Source organism: Ostrinia furnacalis, unplaced genomic scaffold, assembly GCF_004193835.3.
Source record: "Ostrinia furnacalis isolate ACB-3 unplaced genomic scaffold, ASM419383v2 OfSCF0802, whole genome shotgun sequence".
In the NCBI taxonomy this organism is placed as follows: Eukaryota; Metazoa; Arthropoda; class Insecta; order Lepidoptera; family Crambidae; genus Ostrinia; species Ostrinia furnacalis.
Window position 1 is genome coordinate 999,419 of NW_021131041.1, and position 24,428 is coordinate 1,023,846.

Sequence of the window (24,428 nt, forward strand, 5' to 3'; positions counted from 1 at the left end):
TAATAAAAAAACATTCGATGATTGCCATGTTTGTAGAAAACCAAGGATACAAACATCTCCGATTTAATCCTTTTGGAAAATAGATTCCAGTGAACATTTTGACTCAACTATCAATAGCGCTTTCACAAAGGATTCACTTACCCAAAATGATCAGATATTTTATTTAGATTCATCAAGTCAATATTCACTTAGATTTAGAGCTAAGTATGGTAATTATCTTGATGAAGATGCTTTGATGCTATTATCAGTGAACCGTGATCGGTTGTATTAATAAGACAATAGCAATGTCCATCAGTGCGTCGCACGCCGACCTGACATTCTGCCTGCAATCACTGATATCTTAGCCGACAGAATCGGCGGATTGAATTGGATAACATGATCACACTTACTAATTACCGTAGTATTAATTAGCCTGACGTACGTAACACAATATGTCTTATCATGTTAAATTGCTCACTGTAATTAACTGCAATTTAGCTTTAGGGGATAGGTAAATAGATATCTTGATCTGTGTCTGCCCAAAGCTAAGTGAAACATTAAATCGAGATCTAGGGAAAAATATTACAAAGGAGCGTAGGTAAAAAGGTATATAGATCAGTTAGTAGATACGTGTCTTCGCGAGAAGCACGCTCTTATCATATTCACATGAAAAAGCTCTGGAGTTTATTGCGACTCAACTATTTCTATATTGAAACGTAGTAGCGGAAGGGAGGAACAAGATTGCGTGTACGTATAATCCACATTCATTTATTGTTGTTAGAAAGTCTGTATGCGATAAATCATTGCGGTTGAACAAAATGGGGATATTTTTCGTTTTATATAATTTGTCATTTACAAAGATGATATTAAAACAATATCTATTTTAGTGCTTGTAAAAACATATAAATACAAAAGTGATATTACCCTTGTTAGAATGAAAAGTGTACAGGGGCACAGGCAATCGGAATTTGAGTAATTAGTGTCGCGAAACTATTACGTACTAATTATTAAGCTGGCAACATTCTGGCCGAGGTCCATTGGCACTGACTCACTGGTGTGACGTCTCTCGCCTGAAATCGTGAACGGTGGAATACCTTCGACATCCAAGGGTTTTTACTCGTCATGTCTGTGAACAGGCGCTGCTTTCGGGGACTGGTCAATCCAAGTTATTCCAATTTATGTATGCGAGTCATTTCTACTAGTATTTAAGTATGTAATCTGTAAGTCTAGATATTAGCACGTCACTACCTTGTTTAATATACCACGCAATTTTGTATACCCATTATACACTATACAAGAATGCATGGTAAATTCAGTGAACTGCTCCTGAATCGAATGTACCTACTACTGCTATTTCTATCTATTTATTTATATTAACCGGCAGACAGTGGTGACTGAGTTTGTTGCGGCGCTTCTTCTCAGCACTTGCCAAATGTTGGTCTCGAAGCGCTGGTAGGGTAAAAAGATTATGAGACATGTAGAGGCTCCTTAAGAGCAAAATGACGATTTGTAAGAACTATTTATTAGTCTAAACAAATAAAGAAATTTTGACTCTGACTTTAAATTTCTTTTGTTAGGTACGGTTAAGTTCATATATTACCTACTTATTTTTCGCCCTTTACAAATAACTATTGATTGAAAATCGATATTGCAGTAAGCTCAAGTCGTTTCAACCATACTGCAGTAATCTACGTACAAAAAACCGGCCAAGTGCGTGTCGGACTCACGCACAAAGGGTTCCGAACCATTGATTTATGAAATTAATTTTTTTTATTTAAGTTATTTGTATGAAAGATTACGCGGTAATAAACGGTTTACGATTTACGAGGTATTAAAAAGTACTTACTAGACCTCGTTCAAAACAATTTTCGTTGGTAGTTTTTATAGTAATGTACATCATAATATGTTTTTTTTTTAGATTTTTCATTTTCTTATTTTAGAAGTTAGAGGCCGGGGGGACCAACTTTTTTCCACTTTGGAAGCGTCTGTCACGCAACCTATTCGGTTTAGAAAAAAAATATTTTAGAAACCTCGAAATCATTTTTGAAGACCTACTTACCTACGTTTATTACCGCGTAATCATTCATAGAAATAACTTAAATTAAAAAAATAATAATTTCATATATCAATGGTACGGAACCCTTTGTGCGTGAGTCCGACACGCACTTGGCCGGTTTTGTGCCATTTGGCTACGGAACCCTAAAAACAGCTATTAAGTATTTGTGCCTCGACATAATAATTTCATTGAAATTTTGACACAAACTTCTTAAATACGCAATAAGAAGCTTTGGGTACGTTTAAATTTAAGCTCATAAGGGTATTAGATATCTTAAAAATATTCTTAAAATCTAAATAGGCTTTGATGCTGTGGATAAATGGTAGGTAATAAAACCTTTGTATTATTACGAAGCTCCAAAAATATAAATATTTTTAAATCAATAATGATCAAAATATCTGCGCATTTATCTATGAAAGACTTTCAGGGTTACGCGTAATTCCTTTGCAAATACTGCCCTCGCCCGTCCCTCCGAGAGGTGGAGAGACTACTACGCAGTTTGGTTTAACCCTCGCTAAAAATTGCCCCGGATCGGGTGCGAGATGAAAATAAAATGTTGTATGTAACAAATACAAAAGTAATTAGTAGGTTTTAAGTAATAGTAGGTTTTACTGAAGAGAAATGAAGCTAATAAGAGACCACTGCCGCTCAAATTCAAATTATTTTATTTCATGTCACATGGCTAAAGGTTGACAGAACATAATACTTATTATTCGCTCCTGTCCAATAATATTATTAGCTGCAGTGTACTACATAATAATTGAAACTAGTAGTATTTAATAGTTATAATTCCGTACCTATGTGTATTCTAGCCACTAATATGAATTTCATAGAACAACCAAAATTGTATTGATAAAGTTTGAAATGATTTTGAATGAATGTTAGTTACTGTTATTATTAAGTACTATTGTGGCCACCTGTATTTATACTGTTGTGTTGGTTTATTTAATATGTATAATTAGAATTCATAATATTTATTTTTTCAGGCAATTAATGTCATCCATTTTTTCTTATTTATATTAAGGAAGACTGTAAACATTATACCATCATACGGATTCTATTATAGTTTATAATAATAATAATATATTTTATTGAACTTTCAAGTAAGTACAAGAATTCTTCTTATAAGTAAAGTGTAAAGTTAAAGTAATAGTTCGTGGAACGTCCCTTCATGTTCCTCTCTGGTACCAGTGCATCATACATAATTAAAAACAAATAAAAAATCTACCAACTAAGCAAGCACAGTGCAGACAAAATGCCTCCAATGTAAAACAAAAGGTTATCAAAGGGAAAATTTGATTTTACTCGCCATATTCTGTCTGGTATGTTTCTGTAACTTAACGCGCGCCGCCGTCGGCCATTTATTTTTGTGCACGAATGCACAGAGTCCCCTTACGGTATTTACCTCGAATATTTGCTTTGCGGGCATTTGTTACGCAAAAATAAAATATTTCTATGTAGTACAAATTCATATACTATGTTACCTGATCGTTCCGCGAAAGGATCTTTACAAAAATACTTCATTCGAGACATGAACTTCGATTTTAGTAGCTTTGAAATCAATAAGAAAATGATAAATAATCGCGAAGTAATGACGTCAAGACATCCTTTACATGACATATAATTTATGAGAGAGACGCGTTTTGACAGCCCATAGAAACATCAAATTAGTCCTTGTTATCCACAAAGGGGAATTTCTTGACCAGACTCTCACCTGCTGGAAGGTGATGAATAGGCCAGAGGTAGAAGCGATTAGTTGTAGTGGTTAGTATCCTTAAGAATGCTGTAACATGAGTATGTCGGCCATTTGGTGTAGTAATTCGGACTCTATGCCGAGAGTTCCCGGATTCGATTCCCGGCCGGGCAGAAATTGAAATTATGAATTTTAATTTCTGTGACGTGTCTGGGTGTTACTATTATGTTACTATGTACTACTACGGGTGTTACTATGTATGTATTTACAAAAAAAAGTATTTAAGTATGTTTATATCCGTTGCCTAGTACCTCCTAGTACCCATAGTACAAGCTTTGCTTAGTTTGGGACTACGAGTGAAGCGTAGTGTAAAATGTCCAAGGATATTTATTTATTATTATGTTTGTTGCAGAAATAACGGCGCGCTTCCAGACGGCCCGCACCGAGGTGCGCCAGCTGCTGCTGCAGTACCTGCTGCCGTGGCTCGTCAACATCGAGCTGGTGGACCCCAACGTGCCCCCCGCCAACCCGCTCTCCTACATCGAGGTAACCTTTGACCTTTACTCCACTTGGAACTGCTACGATCCCATCAGCTCTCGTTGCCATCACTGCAACTCCTGTGTAGCGTCATCTTCTATCCTAAGCCACGATAGCCTAATGGTGAAGAGGTCGGACTGGCCGACTCGTGATCCGAGGAACGCGAGTTTGAACCTCGCCGCCGCAGAAAAAACTCTTTAAATCGGCGAGGAACTACTACGGGATTGACCCTACCTCTCGTTCGCACCACTATCACTCCTGAATAATTAGGATCTAAAGTCACTAATGCAATCCAAACAGTGAAAGTTGATAGTCCTGAGAACTGAGCTGAGCAGACTAGTATTGCTATGAATCTGGTAAAAGAAAAATACGGATTTCATCCCAGCATGACTCTGAAATGAGCAGTAAGTACTGTTTGGGAACAAACAATAACACCGTTAACCAAGCCCCACTTGCCGAGTGTGCATGACACGCAACTAATTAATTACGCACGCATCAACAGTTGTCCAGGCCAGTGCGAGATTGAGTTATCCTGAATATTGACTCGAATGACTAGTAGCATTAAGTTTGTTTATCAGTTGCCTCATGAAAATCCGAGGAAAATTTCGCACCTATTTTTATAGAAATACAATTTCTATCGTTGTTTATGTGGAGAATGCCAATAATTTCACTTTTCTCGAATACAACTTTACTCGTCATAAGTCTGCCAATCGAAAACCAATAGAGAGCCAATTTGAATTGCCTCAGCCTCGACACCTGAAAACGAATTTCGATGTTATATCCGACGTCTGGTTTATTTCCAATGTGGCAAATTGTTTGTGTAACGCCTTCGCCTGTTGCAAACATGTCCTTGAAAAAGTTGCGACAACTACAAATTGTCTACGGTGCCTCCGACTCAAGATGCAAGGAAATTGACTAGTCGATGGAGGCGCATGCCGTGACATTGGCAAAGGTCGCTCAAAGAAAGTGCAGAAACTCCGTATTAAATCACATTTGCACCTCAACCCTCCAGTTTATAAGCGAAAAATGTTTTCTATGTTCCTCAGAAATCTTGTTTACCAATTATTTCATCTCAAAATGAGTCCCCTTCGTCAATTGACGTTAAATGTAATGAGAACACAAATATTAGTACGAAGTACCTTTATCACGCATGATCTATCATTACTCTATAGTCTTTTTCACCTAAGATGATCCGTATGACGTTTCGAGTTTGAAAGATTTAGAGATGTCACATAACTAAACCATAGCGATTTATCTATCGATTTTTTTCGAAGAGTTAATAAAACCTACTTTTAGAGAAATATTTTGTATGGGTGTTATTTAACAAAAAACATTTTTTTTTTTATTACAAATATTATTGTAACAATTTTTTATTGATAATATTCAAATTTCATGGTGCGTGTTCAAAAAAACGATTCCTAAAAAGTACTGGTTCAGTTTCTTTAAATTAAAAACTATTAATTTATTTTCAATGCGTTTATTAAAGTCAATAATCGAAAAATATAGTTGATTTTTGTGATGTTTTTAATAACTAAGTATTCACTGCAATCGATTAATGAACTACGGAAATAATCGATTTTATTATACAAGAAATACCCCAGCACTAAATCTATTCCGTTTCACACATTGCGTACATGAAATAAAAAATATTTTTACATCGTATTAAATTAAAATATAATCAATAGACTCAGATTTTACTATATATTTCAAGACAAGTAGTAAATTTATTTTTATTATATTGCTAATAAAATACAAATATTTTTTCAAAAATATTCTGCATATGTAGTATGCGTAATATGGATAACCTTGAAGTGTCATACGGATCATCTTACGTGAAAAAGACTATAGTTATTAACTAGAGCATTCAGAATTTTACATAACAAGCTCACAGATTTTTTGGTAATTGATCAAATAACCTTTTCATTAACCTTCGGAGCTTTTGAAGATTTTAACGTTCCAATTAAGTAATGAGTGCGTCTCGCTTCTCATTAACACTCGGCTGTACAAATAAAGGTTCACTCGATACGGAGCGCGCGATAACAGGTGAGGAATGGTGGACGATAAATTTCGATAGCAATGGAACGCTTTACGCTTTCCGAAACAATGCCGCCTTTCAGCCAGGACATCAAAGGCTGACCTTGGCGAGGCGTGAAGTTTTACTTCGATTGGAGACACAGCGATTGGTGTTGTAAACCTGACTCCCCACATTACAAATTTTTTTTTATATATTTGACTAGCTTTCCGCCCGCGGCTTCGCCCGCGTGGAATTTTGTCTGTCACAGAAAAACTTTATCGCGCGCGTCCCTGTTTCAAAAACCGGGATAAAAACTATCCTATGTTCTTTCCCGGGACTCAAACTATCTCTATGCCAAATTTCATCAAAATCGGTTGCGAGGTTTAAGCAGGAAAGCGTAACAGACAGACAGACAGACAGACAGACAGACAGAGTTACTTTCGCATTTATAATATGATAGTTGGGATATTCTACATTCTAAAATATTTATAGAAACGCTTTATTGTTACAAAAACAAACATTATGAGCTTTATTTACTACCTACTTAGAAAATACTCCTACATGCAGAAACTAATGAGAATTATGTCTATTTTGGATCGCCCTCTACGCCATTACCTTAGACTATTTTTAGAATATTGAAGTAGATAAAACCAAACTAATGACGTGTATTAATAGGAAAATACAACCTTTCTCATTGAAATGCTATTTGTTCCTGTCCATTAATATTTATTTTTCATTATAAACGAGTTGTTTCCTGTTGAGTTGTCCGAATGTCTTTAAATAGTTTCGTCCAAGAAAACTATTAAATATAGGGTTATAACATTTCCCATGCGTAATTACAGATAAAAAATAGCCTTAAGATGTTTGTTCTTTTACTTATTAAATAATAATGATTCACTCCTCTTCTAAAAACAACACTGTGCCTCATGCATTAACAATAAATTTTAAAGAAAACAATTCAGTACAGTAAAAAAATATTTTTATAGTAAGAGTTGCGTGTTAAGGCTAGTTAAGAGGCGTGAGTGCAAAAATAATAGCGTGTAAGTAGCGTGAAAGCTGCGTGTTGGCGTGAAGCTCGCAGCTCGTTACGTGCTTTCGGCGGCGCTCGCCCGGAACTGAGCACTTGAGCTGCGAGCAACAAGTCCCGCAGTTTAATAGAGCAGAGGGATAAACTGAGCACACTCTATAATAATGATAATGATACTAGCGTTCCGCCCGCGGCATCGTACGCGTGTAATTTTGTCTGTCACAGAAAAACCTTATCGCGCGCGTCCCTGTTTCAAAAACCGGGATAAAAACTATCTCAATGTCCTTCCCCGGGACTCAAACTATATCTATGCGAAATTTCATCAAAATCGCTTCAGTGGTTTAGGCGTGAAAGCGTGACAGACAGACAGAGTTACTTTCGCATTTATAATATTAGTATAGATTTTGAGAATAAGGCTTCCATTTTCCCAAATAATCACCGCTGTTCCTTCATTTATCTACTCACACTTAACTGCGCGTGTAAGGTGTACTAGCGGGGTTATTATAAATAGATGGAATAATAATTTATTCAAACAACTCAAGATTACTAGTAGTTTCCAAACTAATTGAGTTTCATGGGAACTGGGGTTGCTCGTTTACTTTAATTTATGAATGACGATGGTACAGTACATGTGGCTTTCAGACACTGCCAAGTATATTTGTAAAGTGTGTGTGTGCTTATTGTCTGCAGAGCAAACTTCTATTCCATTAATGTAACTTTTTGTGAACATTGATAACTACAAGCTCCGCAATTTGGAATAGTCCCGAATGTCATTGTTCACAGCTACACAATTTATTCGTTTTGTATTTTTCTTGATAACTTCGATTTATTTATATTTATTTTGAAAATTTCTTGACATTTAAGGATTTTTAGGTTATCATTTATTAATGTTGACCTGAATAATAAATTAGTAGGACCTAACTGCTTACCACTTGATATTTAACCTGTCATTTCAACACTTGACAATAATTAGCATGCCATTTTAACAATATTTTTCCATTTTAATAATTCATTAATTCTATCTTTATTTTATAATTATCGAAACGTTTAACCTTTAGCTACTGAGGTGGATTTAATTTCACGTAAACACTGACGTGGGGGCCTGAGCGGCCCGTACATATGTGTGCTTATATTTAAAAATATATAACCTTTTTAGAGTTTTATGTTTAACTAGCGGCCGCCCGCGACTTCGTACGCGTGGATCCCGTTTTGCCCCCTTCATCCATCTTACGCGGTTTAGATTTTTTCATACAAATGTTTTTTTCCCGCTAACTCCCGTTCCCGTGGGAATTTCGCAATATCCTGTTGTAACTAAGCTTTAAATTTACTAAGGTACCTGGACGCCAAATTTCAAGCGTCTAACTTAAGCGGTTTAGATTTTTCATACAAATGTTTTTTCCCGCTTACTCCCGTTCCCGTGGGAATTTTGCAATATCCTGTTGTAACTAAGCTCTAAATTTACTAAGGTACCTGCATGCCAAATTTCAAGCTTCTAACTTAAGCGGTTTAGATTTTTAATACAAAAGGATTTTCCCGCTTAATCCTGTTCCCGTGGGAATTCCTAAGTATCCTATAACCTGCCCAGGAGTATGAAGAATAATTGTACCAAGTTTCGTTAAAATCCGTCTAGTAGTTTTTGTTTCTATAAGGAACATACAGACAGACAGACAGACAGACAAAAATTTTACTGATTGCATTTTTGGCATCAGTATCGATCACTAATCACCCCCTGATAGTTATTTTGAAAATATATTTCATGTACAGAATTGACCACTCTACAGATTTATTATAAGTATAGATAATTATTAATAGTGGTTATATTTAAATACATTAAAATTATTTTTATGTAAATTTTTTGTTAATAAGTAAGTATTATTTCTATATTTAGAAATCATGTAGCATTTTTTGGAAAAAATCTCATGAAATCATGATTCACAAAGTTATCATGAAAAATATTCATAAATTCAACAAATCAACTTAGAATCTTAATTTTCAATAGTCTTTTTAGCTAATCATATATCAGTTATCCTAAAATGAAAAGGGGGGAAAAAAATGACACACATCAAATAGTGCGAATTAAACACAGTCTGGATAAACTTGCTTTGCTCAGTGAAGGAAGCCATACATGTTTTTAAAATGTAGATTTCATTTGAATCTTCAAAAGACATGTATGGGACTTGGTTTCATTGTTTAAATCTTGATAGACAGGTACAGGCATATCATTTCCTAGCATACGTGCCATAAACTACTGTTCTTCTATTTTTCGTTAAATGCTGGTTATTTTTACTTCCGAGATACCGCTTTCTCTCGGACGACATACTGTGAGCTCCATATTATAGATTTTTTCAAATTATTTCAAGAAAAGACGAAAACTAAATGAAAACTATAGACAAAAAAAGTTACGCCAATACTGAGGTGGGGGCCTGAGAGGCCCACAAGAAACTTTAAAATTAATTTACCTACTGAAATTGCGCGTGCAATCACGTGCACTGTTGTTGAGAGCCTCGGCGCAATGAAACTCGAAGGTACTAAAAGATTCGGGTGTGTCGTGCACGTGGGAGAGGAGAAATTCAACAATTTGACTTTTGCAAGGCCTGAGAGGCCCCCACGTCAGTAGTTAAAGGTTAATAATGACATTTCCACCAAACTCAATGTGTACATTAATTTCATTTGAAACTATTAAGATCGTCGTTCTGTCTCCTTCCTAAAGTTGCTGTGCCCTAACTGGGTCCACATTGTATAACTGCCTAAATTGTAAGACCTAATGTGAATGCTAATGTGGTTATGCAATAAACGGTTGAGTATTGATTGATAACATAGAATTATTTTTCAGTACTACGCGGAAGCGGGGCGCGGGGGCCGGCGGGAGGGGCTGGGCTCCGCGGAGGCCACCGAGATGGTGCTCAACAACCTGTTCTACATCACCGCCAAGGTAAGAACCTACAGGGTATCCCATCGACCTGCCCCACTCGGGAATCGAACACAGAACCTTCACTCCAAAGAGTCTATAGCACTGGGTCATGACTCTATTATAAATTCGATTTTATTCAAGTCTTACCTACTGCACTAATTTACACTGTGTAAGTAATATATTTGTTCAACTCCTTGACGTTGCGAAGCTAATATTGACTCGTGTGGTATTTACCTAATACACACGTCCTACAAGTTACGAAGTTCTAATAAATTACTTAATATTATCACACTCACTCAACTGATATTAATTTTACGCAATCACGGTGTAAACACATTCCGTAATACTTTCGTCTAATTTTAATAGCCATATTTTCTTGATTCTTTTCTTGTTTCTATGTACGCTCTTATTTCGGTTTGTCTATGGAGGCATGTGTAACGTGATGCTTTGCGCTCTATACTTGTCTAATCTTCTCTACCATAGACTCCTATAAAACTACCTCTACAAGTATAACTCGGATCGTAGCTTGCGTTTCCTTACTAAGAAAACCACCGTGGCTTATCAAACACGAAGTAGTATGTTTGTGTTGTGCCTAAAACTTGGCTCTGTGCAAACCCGTTACCGGGATATTGGGCAGTGGGCAGCGCGCGATGCGGCCCAGCCTGAGGGCCCAGCGCTACGAGCGTTTACTTGGCGGCGCGTAGGGCTGCTAACGTGCAATACCCTCTAGCAATACCAAACCGAAGGCTCATACTACTACTGTACAGTCGAAATTTTTAATTATTGTTAATAATACAGGGTCCTTCTAAACTAGCTACATTCCTTTTAATGGGGGCATCTATACGGTACACTGAACAAGTTCACCAAATTTGAGTATGTGTTTTATAATGATTTTACAAAGTTACATTTTCTAACAAAAATAAAAATTCATTTCGTCTTACATAATGGAACATGCTGTATTTTTTACTCACACAACAAAGCTGTAGTGTATTCATTCTGCACAGGAACACGAGACACAACACACACAACGCTCACTACCACTGCACACTTTTTTGTTGTTTACACTCACGTCATAACAACTCACAGCAGTCGTCACAGCTGATAGCCGATTAGCTGATCGACTGATTGGGCGAGCTATCACTTTAATGTTGCAGGCCTACTCTCATATCGTTGTCTATCCTTATTATCTTATGTTAATCACAGTAAAACGGACTCACGATACCATCGAAAAATCAATCAGCAAAGGCCATGATTTTTAAGGCGCGTCTTAGTAAATTTATTTGCATTTGTGCATCTGTGCGTCATAGTTCACTTCACGAGCACTACAAAACGCACCTTCACACAAGAAAGCTAATCAAAAACTGAATTAAATCAAAGCGCACGCGCCGACAAATGCCGACAAGNGTTGGCAGTCCATTGGTATTCGGGACTATTCTATACTATAGTGACCATAAACACCACAAAAAAGCAATCATTCTCCTTGAACCATATTTTTTCCAGTTATTTTGATTTTTAAAACAGTTATTGAAAAAATTTTGATAGAATTTAAACGGAATCAACCCGAGATCGTATCATTTCAATAAAAATAAAAATCTGAGCTCTATTGTTACAATCTATAAGATAAAAGTAATTTATTTTCTGCAGATAGGCTTTTAAAAAGCGCTTTTACACGTCCCAGTATAACTTTAACACTACCACTGCTAGTGGGGATTCTTGGATGGCTTAAACATGGAGTGCAGGTGCGGGTTTGTTCCCCAGTCGATGAAGCACCTGTGTGCCTACCATGAGTTTACGTTAGGTGTGCTCGCTAGCGACTGCGTAAAAAAATGACATTTAAATGTATGACATATTGTTCAGCGCCCCTAGCGGCTACTTTCAAGAAATAAAATCTTCATATAATTTTTTGACGTATTCGCTAGCGAGCTCACCTAACGTAAACTCATGGTAGGCACACAGATCCGACAGCGACGGGCTCGCGAAAGTAAGGCTGCAGCAGTTAAGAAGTTGCTGCAGCCTTACTTTCGCGAGCCCGTTGCTACTTCATGGCGGCCTGGTCCATGTCGAAGTTCGACTCCTGAGGATACGGGAACTTTAGATTGATAGATACCCTTTGCACATTTTACTATAGAATAGAGACGCGTCTGGGTATTCAAAATAAAGTACATACAGGTCTTCTGTTACTATGTATTTTGTGATTTTACCCTGACTATAGGGTACAGGATATTTGACACCACCAGTCGCCGAGCTCCTATCGTACGCAAGAAACTAGGCGTAAGATCCTACGTGGACGGCGCGCAATTCCGGTGTGGACCCAGCTTTGGACATACTTTTTGATCTACCAAAACGTGATTTTCCCATCGATTCATTTTATGACACAGGCTACACATTTGATTAAAAACTTTGGGCTACTGCCCATTAATATGAGGCAATTGATTCGTGTCATACTTACTGTAAATCACATTTGATTAAAAACTTTGGGCTACTGCCTATTAATATGAGGCGCTTGATTAGTCATACTTACTGTAAATCTAGCTAAAATTAAGTTAAACTCACCTAATAACAACATGAATACAGAAATTGTAAAATTAATGTACCATCGGCAACATAGAAGAAAGAAAAACATAATAACGAAGAAGAAAAACATAGTATTTTATGTTAAGTTGATAAATAAGTAAATATTGTTTTAACTGTAATGTCTAACATTATAATATTTTAAGTTAGGTACTTGCAAATTGTATTATATATTACCTATAAAAGTTATAAGTAGGTAGACGTATAAGATTTATAAATTTAATTATTGTTAATAATATTTAATAACTGTTATTTTGTATTGCTGTGCCCAACCGGGTGTGCATTTGTATGTTAGTACCTAGTACCTAACAATATACAGTGTATCCATTATGTGCAATAAATAAATAAATAAATAAATAAATAAATAAATAAATAAATTTTAAATTTTATCATTCACAATACGAACATTTTAACCACGTCATGATCAATACCTGCAGTGCAAACAGCAATATAATTTACACTGCATTTTCATTCTTTACACAATAAACTCGTCTGTCTGCTCAGCCCGAATATACACTATTTATAATGTTATTTTATGGTTTGCTCATCCAGCGACGCAGAACAAATGTGAAGGTATACATTTTGAATGTTTACCGAACGCATTCAGCCTGGACTGGATATTGGGCCTTTGTTCCGGGACCATCGATCTGACTGATAATTATAGGCCCGAGGTCGTTACACGCTGCGTGGATCTGATGTATGGGCCTTCGTTACAAATGGTACAGTCGACAGCATATAAACCTGCCATGAAAAGTGATATTTCCTCTTATGATTTTGTACTTTATGGAATAATTATTTCATAAACATAAAGACCACAATTTTTGGGGATATAAATAGTTTTTGAGCGGTACCTGGCTAACCTCGTGCTGACATTGGGTCATTCGACACCTCGCCATTGTCTGAAGCCGTGCGCAAACTCTTTCTTTTTCAGACGTTTCTTTTGTTATAATTTCAGGCTGTCATCTTAACAATACTTGTAAATAAAAATCTATCGTATAACAGTCTTTCAGCGAAATATTTTTTTGCTATCTCAGACTAAGCTATTGCCGATAAAAAGTGAACTGGTTACAAAAATAAATATTTTGGATTGCTCAATTATACGGATTGTCTTCTAAATTCATCAATCAACAAGTGATTTATTATTCTCTGAGGTATACAGGCAGAAATGAATGGCTTTGTAAAGATTTATGTTGCCAAAAAGAGTAGAGTTCAACGGAAGGACTGAGTAGTTCTTGCCTGAGATACGTATTGCTACTTTATTTTTAATTAACCGTACACTACAATCAATATATTCTCCGCTCATATGCACTCAGTTCGTTAAATATTAATGAATATTGTATGCCAAATGATACTTACTGCCCAAAGCTTAAATTACAATATCGAGACCAAAATTAGTGACATGCTTTTGAAACGTTGCGTTGTCAAAGCGCCATTCATTGCACGTACCTTTAAGCCGGGCCATGTTCAGTGTTATTAATTATCATACGATATTTCGTTGGTTCCAGCTATTTAATTATGCAAATGTGCGTGAAACGTTAACTTCCACGGATACACACAATTAACAAACCATTAAACGAAATACTTTTTAATAATAATTGGAAACGCGAAAATGTTTTTCATAATTTTGTTTATCTGGTCGAATGGTTAAAATAAATCCTCATTAATGTGAACAATTGTAAAATATTGAATAAAGCTGATTATTTGTGTTTTGCGAAATGTTAGTCTATTTAATCAGTCTATGAATGAGCGTCAGTAAAGTTTTTTAAAGTGATAATGAAATTGTGGTTGCGGCAACCCTGCGCTGTTTGGTGCTGCGCCCCTGTTTACGCGCGCGCGGCCTTCGCCGCCAAAGTGCCAACCCTACCGTGGCCATCAGATGCTGTTGACTCAACGCAAGGGCGTTTGCCTAAAGCACGAGTAGTCTATGGCTAAATCCGCAAACGAAAACATTCCCTTTATTTGTTTTGAGCACTTATTAAAATGTTTAAATGTATGCCTATTCAGTCAAAGCTCAAATGTTGGCGTAGCAGCAAATACATTGTAAGCGGACCTGAGACATGAGAATAAAGCTTAAATTGGCATAGCTAGACGGCATATTATGCGAATATTCGTAAAAGAATGTTGGCAAAAGGCCGCCGTCACGTGGGCTTAGCGGCACATATTCATTTCATGTTCTTTCGAGCATAAAGAAAACAAATCTGGCCAAACGTCAGTACACTTGTTTTCAGATTTTTTACCTTTCAACAAGTACAGTCCACTGACACTAATATTGTTACTGTAAGCCGCGATATCTTTGTACGTATTTCGTAAATCAAGTTTCATTTGATTCTGATAAATGAAGCAGTTCAGTCTAAAATATCCTATTTCGGACGTACTTTATTTTTGAGTTATTGTTGTAAAATGTAATTAAAAATATTAAAATCTAATTCTATTACAATTTCTGGCGTTTAGACAGGCCAACTTAATGGAGGTTTCCAGCTTTAGGCCGCCGCGCTGAACTCGTGAAGCCTAAATAATAACTCTATCATCTTCTACAGTGCGTTTTACGCCAAATCTGGAGTCGGCAGGCAGCCTGCACACGAAGATGTAAAAGACTGTACAATAAAAACACTTAAAATTAAACTTTTTGAACAAGACGTCAGTCTGGGCTGCGTTGGCAAGACCATACAAACTATTTGTACTCATAATTATCATTTTCATTCCAACGCAGTTGTCATACAATTTTCCGTGTACAGTCCTACAAATGGATGTCTAACGTCCGTCAAAATGTCTTTTTTGAAAGAGCCGTAACAGTTTCATTTGTCGGAAGCATTTTTCTAATCTAACTGGTTCTCCATTGACCCTGATCACAAGATTGACAGTCACTTCACAAGAAGACTCCCCTGCAGAATCTATTTCTATCGAAGGCTGAATATTAGAATCTTAATTAAAGTTACGTAGAAATATCAGCTTTCAACGCAACTCGATACTGCAACTCGCCTCGCAGACCAGCGCGCTTTGAAAACGAATATCACTGCAGTTTGTTATGATGATCTACTTAAGTTTGTTATGATGACCTACTTAGTTCCTCTGAGAAAAATCGTGCTTCTTATCTCAACATTTAATTACTTTATGACGAGATTTTTTTCAAACAGTAATACGCTACTCGGTGACCATAGAGCAGAGCTTCTAACACTTCATAAACTCAACCATGTATCATAAAAGCACATGTCCACCTTCGCACGTTAGCGCGCCGCCTTAGCCGTCCAGATTTCAGAAATCATCGGCCGGCACACGCGTTACATAAATACTTGAAAAGCTCCCACCTTATGACCAACCAACACCCACGTTGTAAATTCATTTGAGTTACGTCTGGCGCAGGTGTGTGATTTTATTATATCCCAGTAAAACACACTAATTTTTTTTTCGACGTTTTGTTGCGCCTATTCGCTATTTTAAGGTTTTTCAATATTTCTGTGTTTTGATCTAATAAAAATGTTTTTACATAATAAAGTATGGCTATAAACTATTACTCTTCATTATTTATTGGAGTTCAGTAAAATCTTTATTACTCGTGTAGAAAACGTACATCGTCTATATTGAAAAATTCATGCAGAAATCACCGATAAAGTGATATTAAATTGTGTAGGCGTTTCGCAGTGGAAGTCAGAATCCAATACATTGTAAGTTGCATGTTCAATACGTCGGCGCTCAAACATAAACGCGCACTTGACAGCTGGCATGGAATGGCTGAAGCAAAAGGAACCGGCGCTGCATTCGTCCTGCCCACGCGCTGTCGTTCACTAACGATGTACTTCCTCTCATATTTCATATCTCATGTAAAAGTGTCAATACATAGGACATGAGATTCGTAGCGTAGGCAATGAGAGCCACTTGCGTTACATAACTGTGCCGTAGTAGCGCCGTAGTCGCTCCGTAGTCGTTCCGCAGTCAAACTGTAGCTGTCTATAGTTCTATCAGCGCAGACCAAAGCTCAGCCGCTCAAAGGGCAGACCAAAGCTCACGTTCGAGCGCATGCGAAGGTTTAACAAAGGTGTGAATCGCAGCAGATGTTTCCTTTATACTAAGGGCTTTAAACCACTACTGAAAAGTGTAAAATTTAATATCTTCCTTCCTACTAAATATACTACTAGATACATAAAATCTTTGATAAAAATGTGATAAATCTGTATGTGAAAATAAATAATCGTTAATGATTTCATGAGTATTATAAACGCGCCAATTTACTATGTGTTGGCAACTTTATTTTAAAGAAAAATCCTTTGCATCGTAACTTTAATCATAGGATTCAAAACATAGAGCTTACCTTGACCAAAGACGACTTCAAAACATGTTGTTAAGAACTCTTATATTCATTTCTCGTAAACAACATCATTATCATTAAGGATGAATTCAATTTTCCCGTATTCAAACGTCTGATATAAATCATTTCTCTGTGCAAACCTATGCTCTTATTATCTTTAAATTAGTCCTGCAATCTTCGGCTTGTTACCTACTACGTCTCGACTATCGAACACACACATCTATGCATCGAAAATAAAATTATTTTGTATCGCTTAATCCGGTTAGTTTTAAAGTACCTATTGTTTTGATGGACGTACCCTCGTTTGAGGGGGCTCTTTATGTAGCTTAGATCAAAGGGTTCCTTTTTAATGTACTATTTTCAATGGCCTTAACAATCTGACAGTTGCACAATAAACCTTGATCCGCGTTATTAGTGCGGGCGGCGGCCATCGGAGATGCGCTTTCACGGCAGTGATTGAGTGACCGGCCACGCGCCTCGCCACTAATGTATACCTACTGTTAAATCCGATAATATTATACAGGATGTTGGTAATAACGAAATTGAAAAGAATATGCCTTTTTAATGGACACATATCATGTACCTACACAGCTGATTTACTAGCATAAACATTATTGTGTTCTTTACAAGTTATCTTTGAATTTTGCTAAGAAATTATGACTTGATATTCAAATTCTTGCTTGTTTACTCTCAGAGTGGGAGTGAAAACTTTACAGCCTGAAAGCTATGGTATACAATAGATATGAGTGCGGGGTATGTGGCCTTTACATAAAATATGACACTTAACGCACTTTCAGGCCGCGTTTATGCCGACTGACTAAACGATGCGAGACCCAAGTAAAGTTTAAAACAATAAATAAATCTAGATAATATATTTTTTAAGAAATGAACAATAATCTTTAGTAGGTAGTATCATCCTGTATAAATAAAATATGCGTGGCAAAAGAGGGGTCGAGCGCCAGGGCGCGTGCGAGGGCTGGAGCCCTTAGGGCTTAATTTTGGGACCTAGGCGACCTAACCGTTCTCACAGTGGGAGCTGTAATTGCACCCCATATTCCAAACGCATGTCAGATTCGCTGTGATTAAATAATGGCCGCAAATTGATTACGTTTAGCCCTACATGAGCGGAGATCGCGGCATTTACAACAAGTAATTTACATTGATTACATTTGCCGTCTCACTATTCATATAGTTATTGCCCTTGTACATAATAATTAGTCCCTTTCATATTTCAATATCGGTTTATAGTTTTAACCAATATTGCTTTAAAAGAGTTGTACGGATTCATCACATTTTTTTATCCTCAACGAGGAAGCTCTTGGCCTGTATCTCACCTGATGGTAAGTCATGATCAGGCCGAAAGTGGTAGAGAGCTTCACCCAGAATCCTCAACCACGGAGGAACTGGCTATCTTACCTCCAACTGTCGGAACACAACAAAGCTGTTAACATTGTTGTTATGGCGACAAACTTAGGTATTTGATTATTAACCGACTTGATAAATGATATAAATGCTAGGTAAATTGCGCATTCTCATTCTCAACAACTCTTAACAGTCTGTTATGAAAACGCAATCGAACTAAAGATACTCGTAACAAATGTACCGCTCATTAATAGAATTGTTAGCGGCAGACATTACGCGAAGGTTTGAAAGCACCGCCCTTGCAGCGCCGCTTGCGAACTCGAGCGACTCTAGGCCTATAGCAGCGCATTCAATTGTATTTATACCTGCTTATGTAATTTTATCTCTCGCCTCGGTACTGTATTTCACAGACCTCGGATGCGCTTTGTGAAAATCTTAAGGGCTTTTTACAAAGCTCAAGGAAAACATGTTTTTATTCTATTTTTTTTTTCGCAACAAGATAATAGGTACGTGTTCTTGGTGTAAGGGAAAGGTTAGCAGAAAGTTACTTAAAGCAGAAAGACCGTGATTTTTTTTAATTGAAAACAATTTCACTTAGAATAACCCCTCAAAAGATTAGTATTCTTTTAAATTGTTTTTCTATTGCCTGTTGTAAAATCGTTTTAGCCGATTTAGAAAATAATGCAAAAACTAAACGACGTGCTGCTTCATCACACAGAAACAATACGAGTAGAAGTAGCGTACTCGAAAATTGAGAGTCTGAAAATATTGATAAACCTTTCATTTCACCGTAATCAGATTGATTAATTATCTTATGATATCAAATTCCCGATAGTGATCTGAGTTCACCATTTCAGGTATCATACCATGTGTCTCTTGTTCACTTTTAATCTCACATACGTTTGGTTGATTCCTTTTTACGATGAATCACATTCGCCAACGGCATAAATCCGTCGTGATACTGTTGCACAAATGAATCATTTTAACGTAGATACGCGTAGAATGGAATACGCGAATGGAAAAGTACCTACGTTGGAAAATATCAAAGACGCGGTATTGTATTATTTACGAAATACAACTGAAAACTCACAGCTGCAAACGGAAAATGAAAACATTTTTCTCTGAAATGTACTACCTACATTAGGTAATTAACATTCATTCAAAAGATGAGAAACGGAAATAAACCATGAAATCTTGCTTCCCATTTTTTACGGATGATCTATTACGTCTCCGGCCATAGCGGTTTGAGAAAGTAAGGAGTGCGATTCGTAGGTTTTGAGTTCGATTCCAAAGTGTGGCACCAGATTGTGTTTTATTCGTCAATTAGATTAACCTTCTATATCTTGGTTTTTATTTACGCAATGATTTTAAGACATCCCGCAGACTGCAGACTAAGTCGGCCGATAGTTTAGTCGGCTTCCAGTTTGTATGAGAAATCGGCCGATACTAAATATGTGTAATGTACGCACTCTCATACATTTTCATACTGATTAACAGCCCGACTGAACTAGCGGCCTACAAAAACTCTGTAATCTATGGAGTGTCAAAAGTAATTCCTAATTTCCAGCGTTTCCCTGTACTACAACGAAAAGAGGTGTTATATGCAAATTACTGCATAAGCCTGTGATGATGGTGATGCTGACGCAAGTGTGGTTTCAGTTCTCGGACAACCACCCCAAGGAGATCGAGGAGCTGTGGTCGACGCTGTGCGCGTGCTGGCCCAACAACCTCAAGGTCATCATCCGGTACCTCATCATCGTCTCCGGCATGGCCCCCAACGAGTTGCTGCCTTACGTAAGTTTATTAAACACTAATCCATCATCTTGTCTCAAACTTGACTTACGCTTGTCTAATTTGAAGCTAGAAGTTATAATTTTCCTCCAAACTCTATAAAAGTTCATCCGGGAAATAATGAACCCCAAATTAAAATAAAACGGATATTTAAACCATCATGAACAGGCAAAACAATGAGAGAGAATATTCCCGGCGAACGAGCCGCGTGTCAAAAAGTAATATGTCGGCCCGGGAATTCGCGCGATGCCTCATTAATTAATTAATAATGCCTTTAGGCAGAAAAACATTCAGAGAGCAAATACGATATTTTATATGTAGGTACAAAAAGTAAATAAAGTAAATACTAATAGATATTTACTGTAAGTGTGTAGCTGAAATACTCCGCTGATGAAAGAAGATGATTAATTATAACACTCACACTTTGCTATGTAGGCTCAGAGCGTCCCTTATAAAATGTAAGCCAATTTATATGTAAGCAAAACTTCAGTCAACTGGCACTTGCAATAGTGTTTGTTGACAGAGGCAGATAATTATAAAAATGTCGATAATATTCTTTCTGTGTATTTCGCTTAAGTATAAATACTGAAAGACGAGAGAAGGCACCTTTCATGTAATTTTTACGGCTTCTATTGGTTCATTACAGTTGCTTTCCGACCTCGGGCGCAAGGCTGCACACTTTATTTATACTTCGGTGTACCAAGATTCAGAGGTATTTAATAGATTTGTGTCTTATGTGATCTTAAAAACAGATTCGTTGATTTAGCTGAAAAGTTAAACTCTAAACCGCCTCGTTTTTCCAAGTCGCTTAAAAATCATAAAACTTATTCTATAAAGTACACAAACCACATCTTTGGTGAAACGCAAAATGAAATCGGATAACAAAACAACCACAACATGGACTCGATTCTTTCAGCTTCGCCGACACCAGGAGTCACGAGTAACGGAATCTAACTCGTACTAATTGGCTTTGAACTCCGCCACTTCCCGAAGTTCGAATCAGTTGTTCACCCTGAAATTCACACTGAAATATACGACATAACAATGCAAAGTTAGCTTGCTTGCAAGTATGTAGTCTTTGTGATGGAACCACTGATCACAGAAACTTAAGGGAGATGTAACAAGCAATGATGACAGCAGCGATGTCATAATGTAAACAGTTTACATTGCTTGCGTAGTACTAAAGATTATTCGAACGTCGAGTACTGATACCTCAGTGGATAATGAGCACATATTTTGATTACTCTGTGTGTGTGAATTTCTAATGCGACACTGAGTTTCGAACTCAGCGCATTAGTTGGTATGGTTGAAAGTCAATTTTGATTAATTATGTTAAAAACAAAATTAAACTATGTTCAAGTTTATTTATGTGCAAAAACTCCAAGTTCCTAATCCCAGTGCAGGTTTAGCATATCGTCGCAAAGTTGTCTATTCCCTTAAAATCTGGCACGTGCGGGTTACACTTCGACAAGTCTATTACCGGTGGAAGCGGGACTTTGCTTAATTAAACGCGACGTGCTCTCGGAGGATATGCCCAACCACACCTCGGTGCATCCGCTACATCCAGTGATTGCATGATAACGTCTTTATCATTGTCTATCAGTAGTAATATAAATGACTCTATTGTTACCGATACATCCACAATAGATACTATATCAAATTGGTTTTCGACGAAATGTGGAATGTTTGAAATAAGCTAATGATAGTTTGAACTACCGCTTGTGTAATAGTCTAATATTAAAAGTAGGGGGTATAGATAATGATGATGTGTGTACCTGACCTATATCAGTTAAATCGACAGTATAATTTCAGCTTTAATTTATGGTACGAGGGCGGCACTGAAAATTTCGGGAATCAAGGAAGTGAAACAACATTACTATTTAAAAATGTATTTATTGCTTATTAAAGTATTCTCCGCGAAATTTGACACATTTTTCCATAGACGANGGGCGCGGGTCAAGCCGCGAGCGAGCGAGCTGCGGGTTGTCGTAGGTCAGTGATACACGGCCGTTGATAAAATTTTGGACTGTTTTTGCTTCTATTTCTTGAGTGACGAATTACTGTAGAAAACTATTTGCACTAATAGATCGATCGGTTCGTTAGCTTTATTGTGGTACTAAACACTGCGTAAAAACTTCACTTTTTCCATGGTTTCCGATTAAAAATTCGCGGAGCGTAATAAAACGCGTCCTTGTTGACCGATGTTTTCCAAAACGTTTCAAAAATGTAATAATCTCTTACATATCATAAACAGAACAACTAGTAGACGAAAATAATTTTGTAGACTGATTGGCCAAGGTCATTAATGTTGACTAATTACTATAATGATACGGGTTGAGATCAAATTAATTTGGTGATTTTCCATCACACTGTGTTAAAGGGAAATCAGACGGCACTTAGCGTCCCTGATTAGACCATTTGTGTGTTTTCTATCACTTATTTGTACATAATATTTAATTATTTATTTAATATTGCAATGAACAGGGAATAAATATCCATCCAATAGTTTGAATTCTACTCAAGTAGGTAATCATTCATCTTTTTACGATATATTATATTTATTACTATGAACTGTCTAGAATCCTCTTTTGACCTGGCCTAACATACTAATACAATGTTGTATACAGATAAGGTAAAAAGATAGCTAACAACCTATACAGATGACAATAAATCAACCATATTCATTTTCAGCAGTGAACGTTCACTGTTAACCAATGTTATTTAATAGGCTAGTTGCCTAAAAAAATGTTTTTAGTCCGTAATGTTTAATATCAAAAAATATTGGACACATATATTTTTATTTGTCAATCTNACAGTGGAAATATTCCATTCCCGATACTTTTAGTGCAGCCCTCGTATGGCTTTAGTAGTCACATATCAGTTTTATTTATAAATGGCACGGGCCTTTTAATCCAGGCAATTACGAGTAAGGTACACATAATTTTCCTACTATAGCAAGTATTTTTGTGAAGTACTAAATCTACGCGTTTCAGAATGGAATTGCTATTTGTATAAATTAAGACTGATTTGTTATGCGTTCTCGATTCATGAAAGTAGTTTTTTCTCCAACACTTCACTGTTCGCTCACAACATCGCCGGGGATTACTTCAATATTGAAAATAGTGCTATTTTCGTTCTCCCTAGAGCCCGGAGTTTCACAAGGCAGCTTACCATTACTGGCGAGAGGACCTTACTACAAAGTTAAATATTATGTCGCTCAAAGGCTTTATTAATGACACACTTAATCAAATTACAAAGTGGTGTTTGATCTGCCCTATTAATTTTGATTTAACGTAAATGTCAAAGAGAATCAAGCCAGCCGCAGACACTATTTTAAAGGGAAGATCAATAACAATAAGTGAATATACAGTTAGCGGCGGCTGTATTTGAGGGCGGGGGCGAATCGCGTTGCCTCGCTGATCGCGGCTTACCTCCGCTTGATGGGCTGAGTCGTCTTTGAGGGATTACCTCCGCGATAGGAATCACGAACGTATCATAAAGACAAGTAAATTCGACGTATTCGTAATATTATTTTCTGTCTCCAAAAACTTGTTTTTGAATTAATCAAACCTAACTTTATTCTTGAAATGATGAGACAACTAAGCTAACAAAAAATATTTCTATAAACGGCAGCCATAGAAAAAGATCCAATTAAAGATACGTTTCATAAAAATGAGACTAAAATCCAGACGTTTTAAATATTTCATTTCAGCTATCAAATTGAAAATGAAAGAATGTAAAAAAATAATGTGATAGGATATTTTACGTAAAATTGTTTTAAGATTTAAGGTGGATAACCTTAACTATGGTTAAAGAACAAAGTTTTTAGAATAAGTAGCTATTGAATTAAAGGGATTCTAAACTAATGAAAAAGAAAATTTTGATGTCTGTAAGCACCTACTGGTATCCAGGTGAAAGGAGCTTTTCGACATTAGGTACATGTGACAGGCGGGCATGATGTCGATGCTATTAGTAGGTACCTATTGCCAAACGGGGTGCATTAGGATATGACAGTCGTTACTAGGTACAGTGCGGTGACCATCTTGCTCCCGAGACAAAATATTACGGGCTTCGTTGAATCGGCACTCGCTTGGATCGTTGTGTAACACAATGCTTAAAGAAATAAAGCTTTTTGAATTCTAATTTTCGATGTTTCTAGGAAACAATAAATCAGTTTAAGAGTA

The 24,428-nt window shown here is 36.7% G+C and overlaps 1 protein-coding gene across 1 annotated transcript in view; it reads left to right on the plus strand.

Annotated features, from left to right (window-relative positions):
* Window positions 1-24,428, plus strand: part of fry (microtubule binding protein furry) — a 208,825-nt gene that overhangs the window by 182,285 nt on the left and 2,112 nt on the right. The window contains exons 29-31 of the mRNA XM_028300851.1: window positions 4,141-4,274; window positions 10,140-10,238; window positions 20,113-20,247. Of these exons, the coding sequence (XP_028156652.1) occupies window positions 4,141-4,274; window positions 10,140-10,238; window positions 20,113-20,247 (368 nt within the window). The remainder of the gene's footprint in view (window positions 1-4,140; window positions 4,275-10,139; window positions 10,239-20,112; window positions 20,248-24,428) is intronic.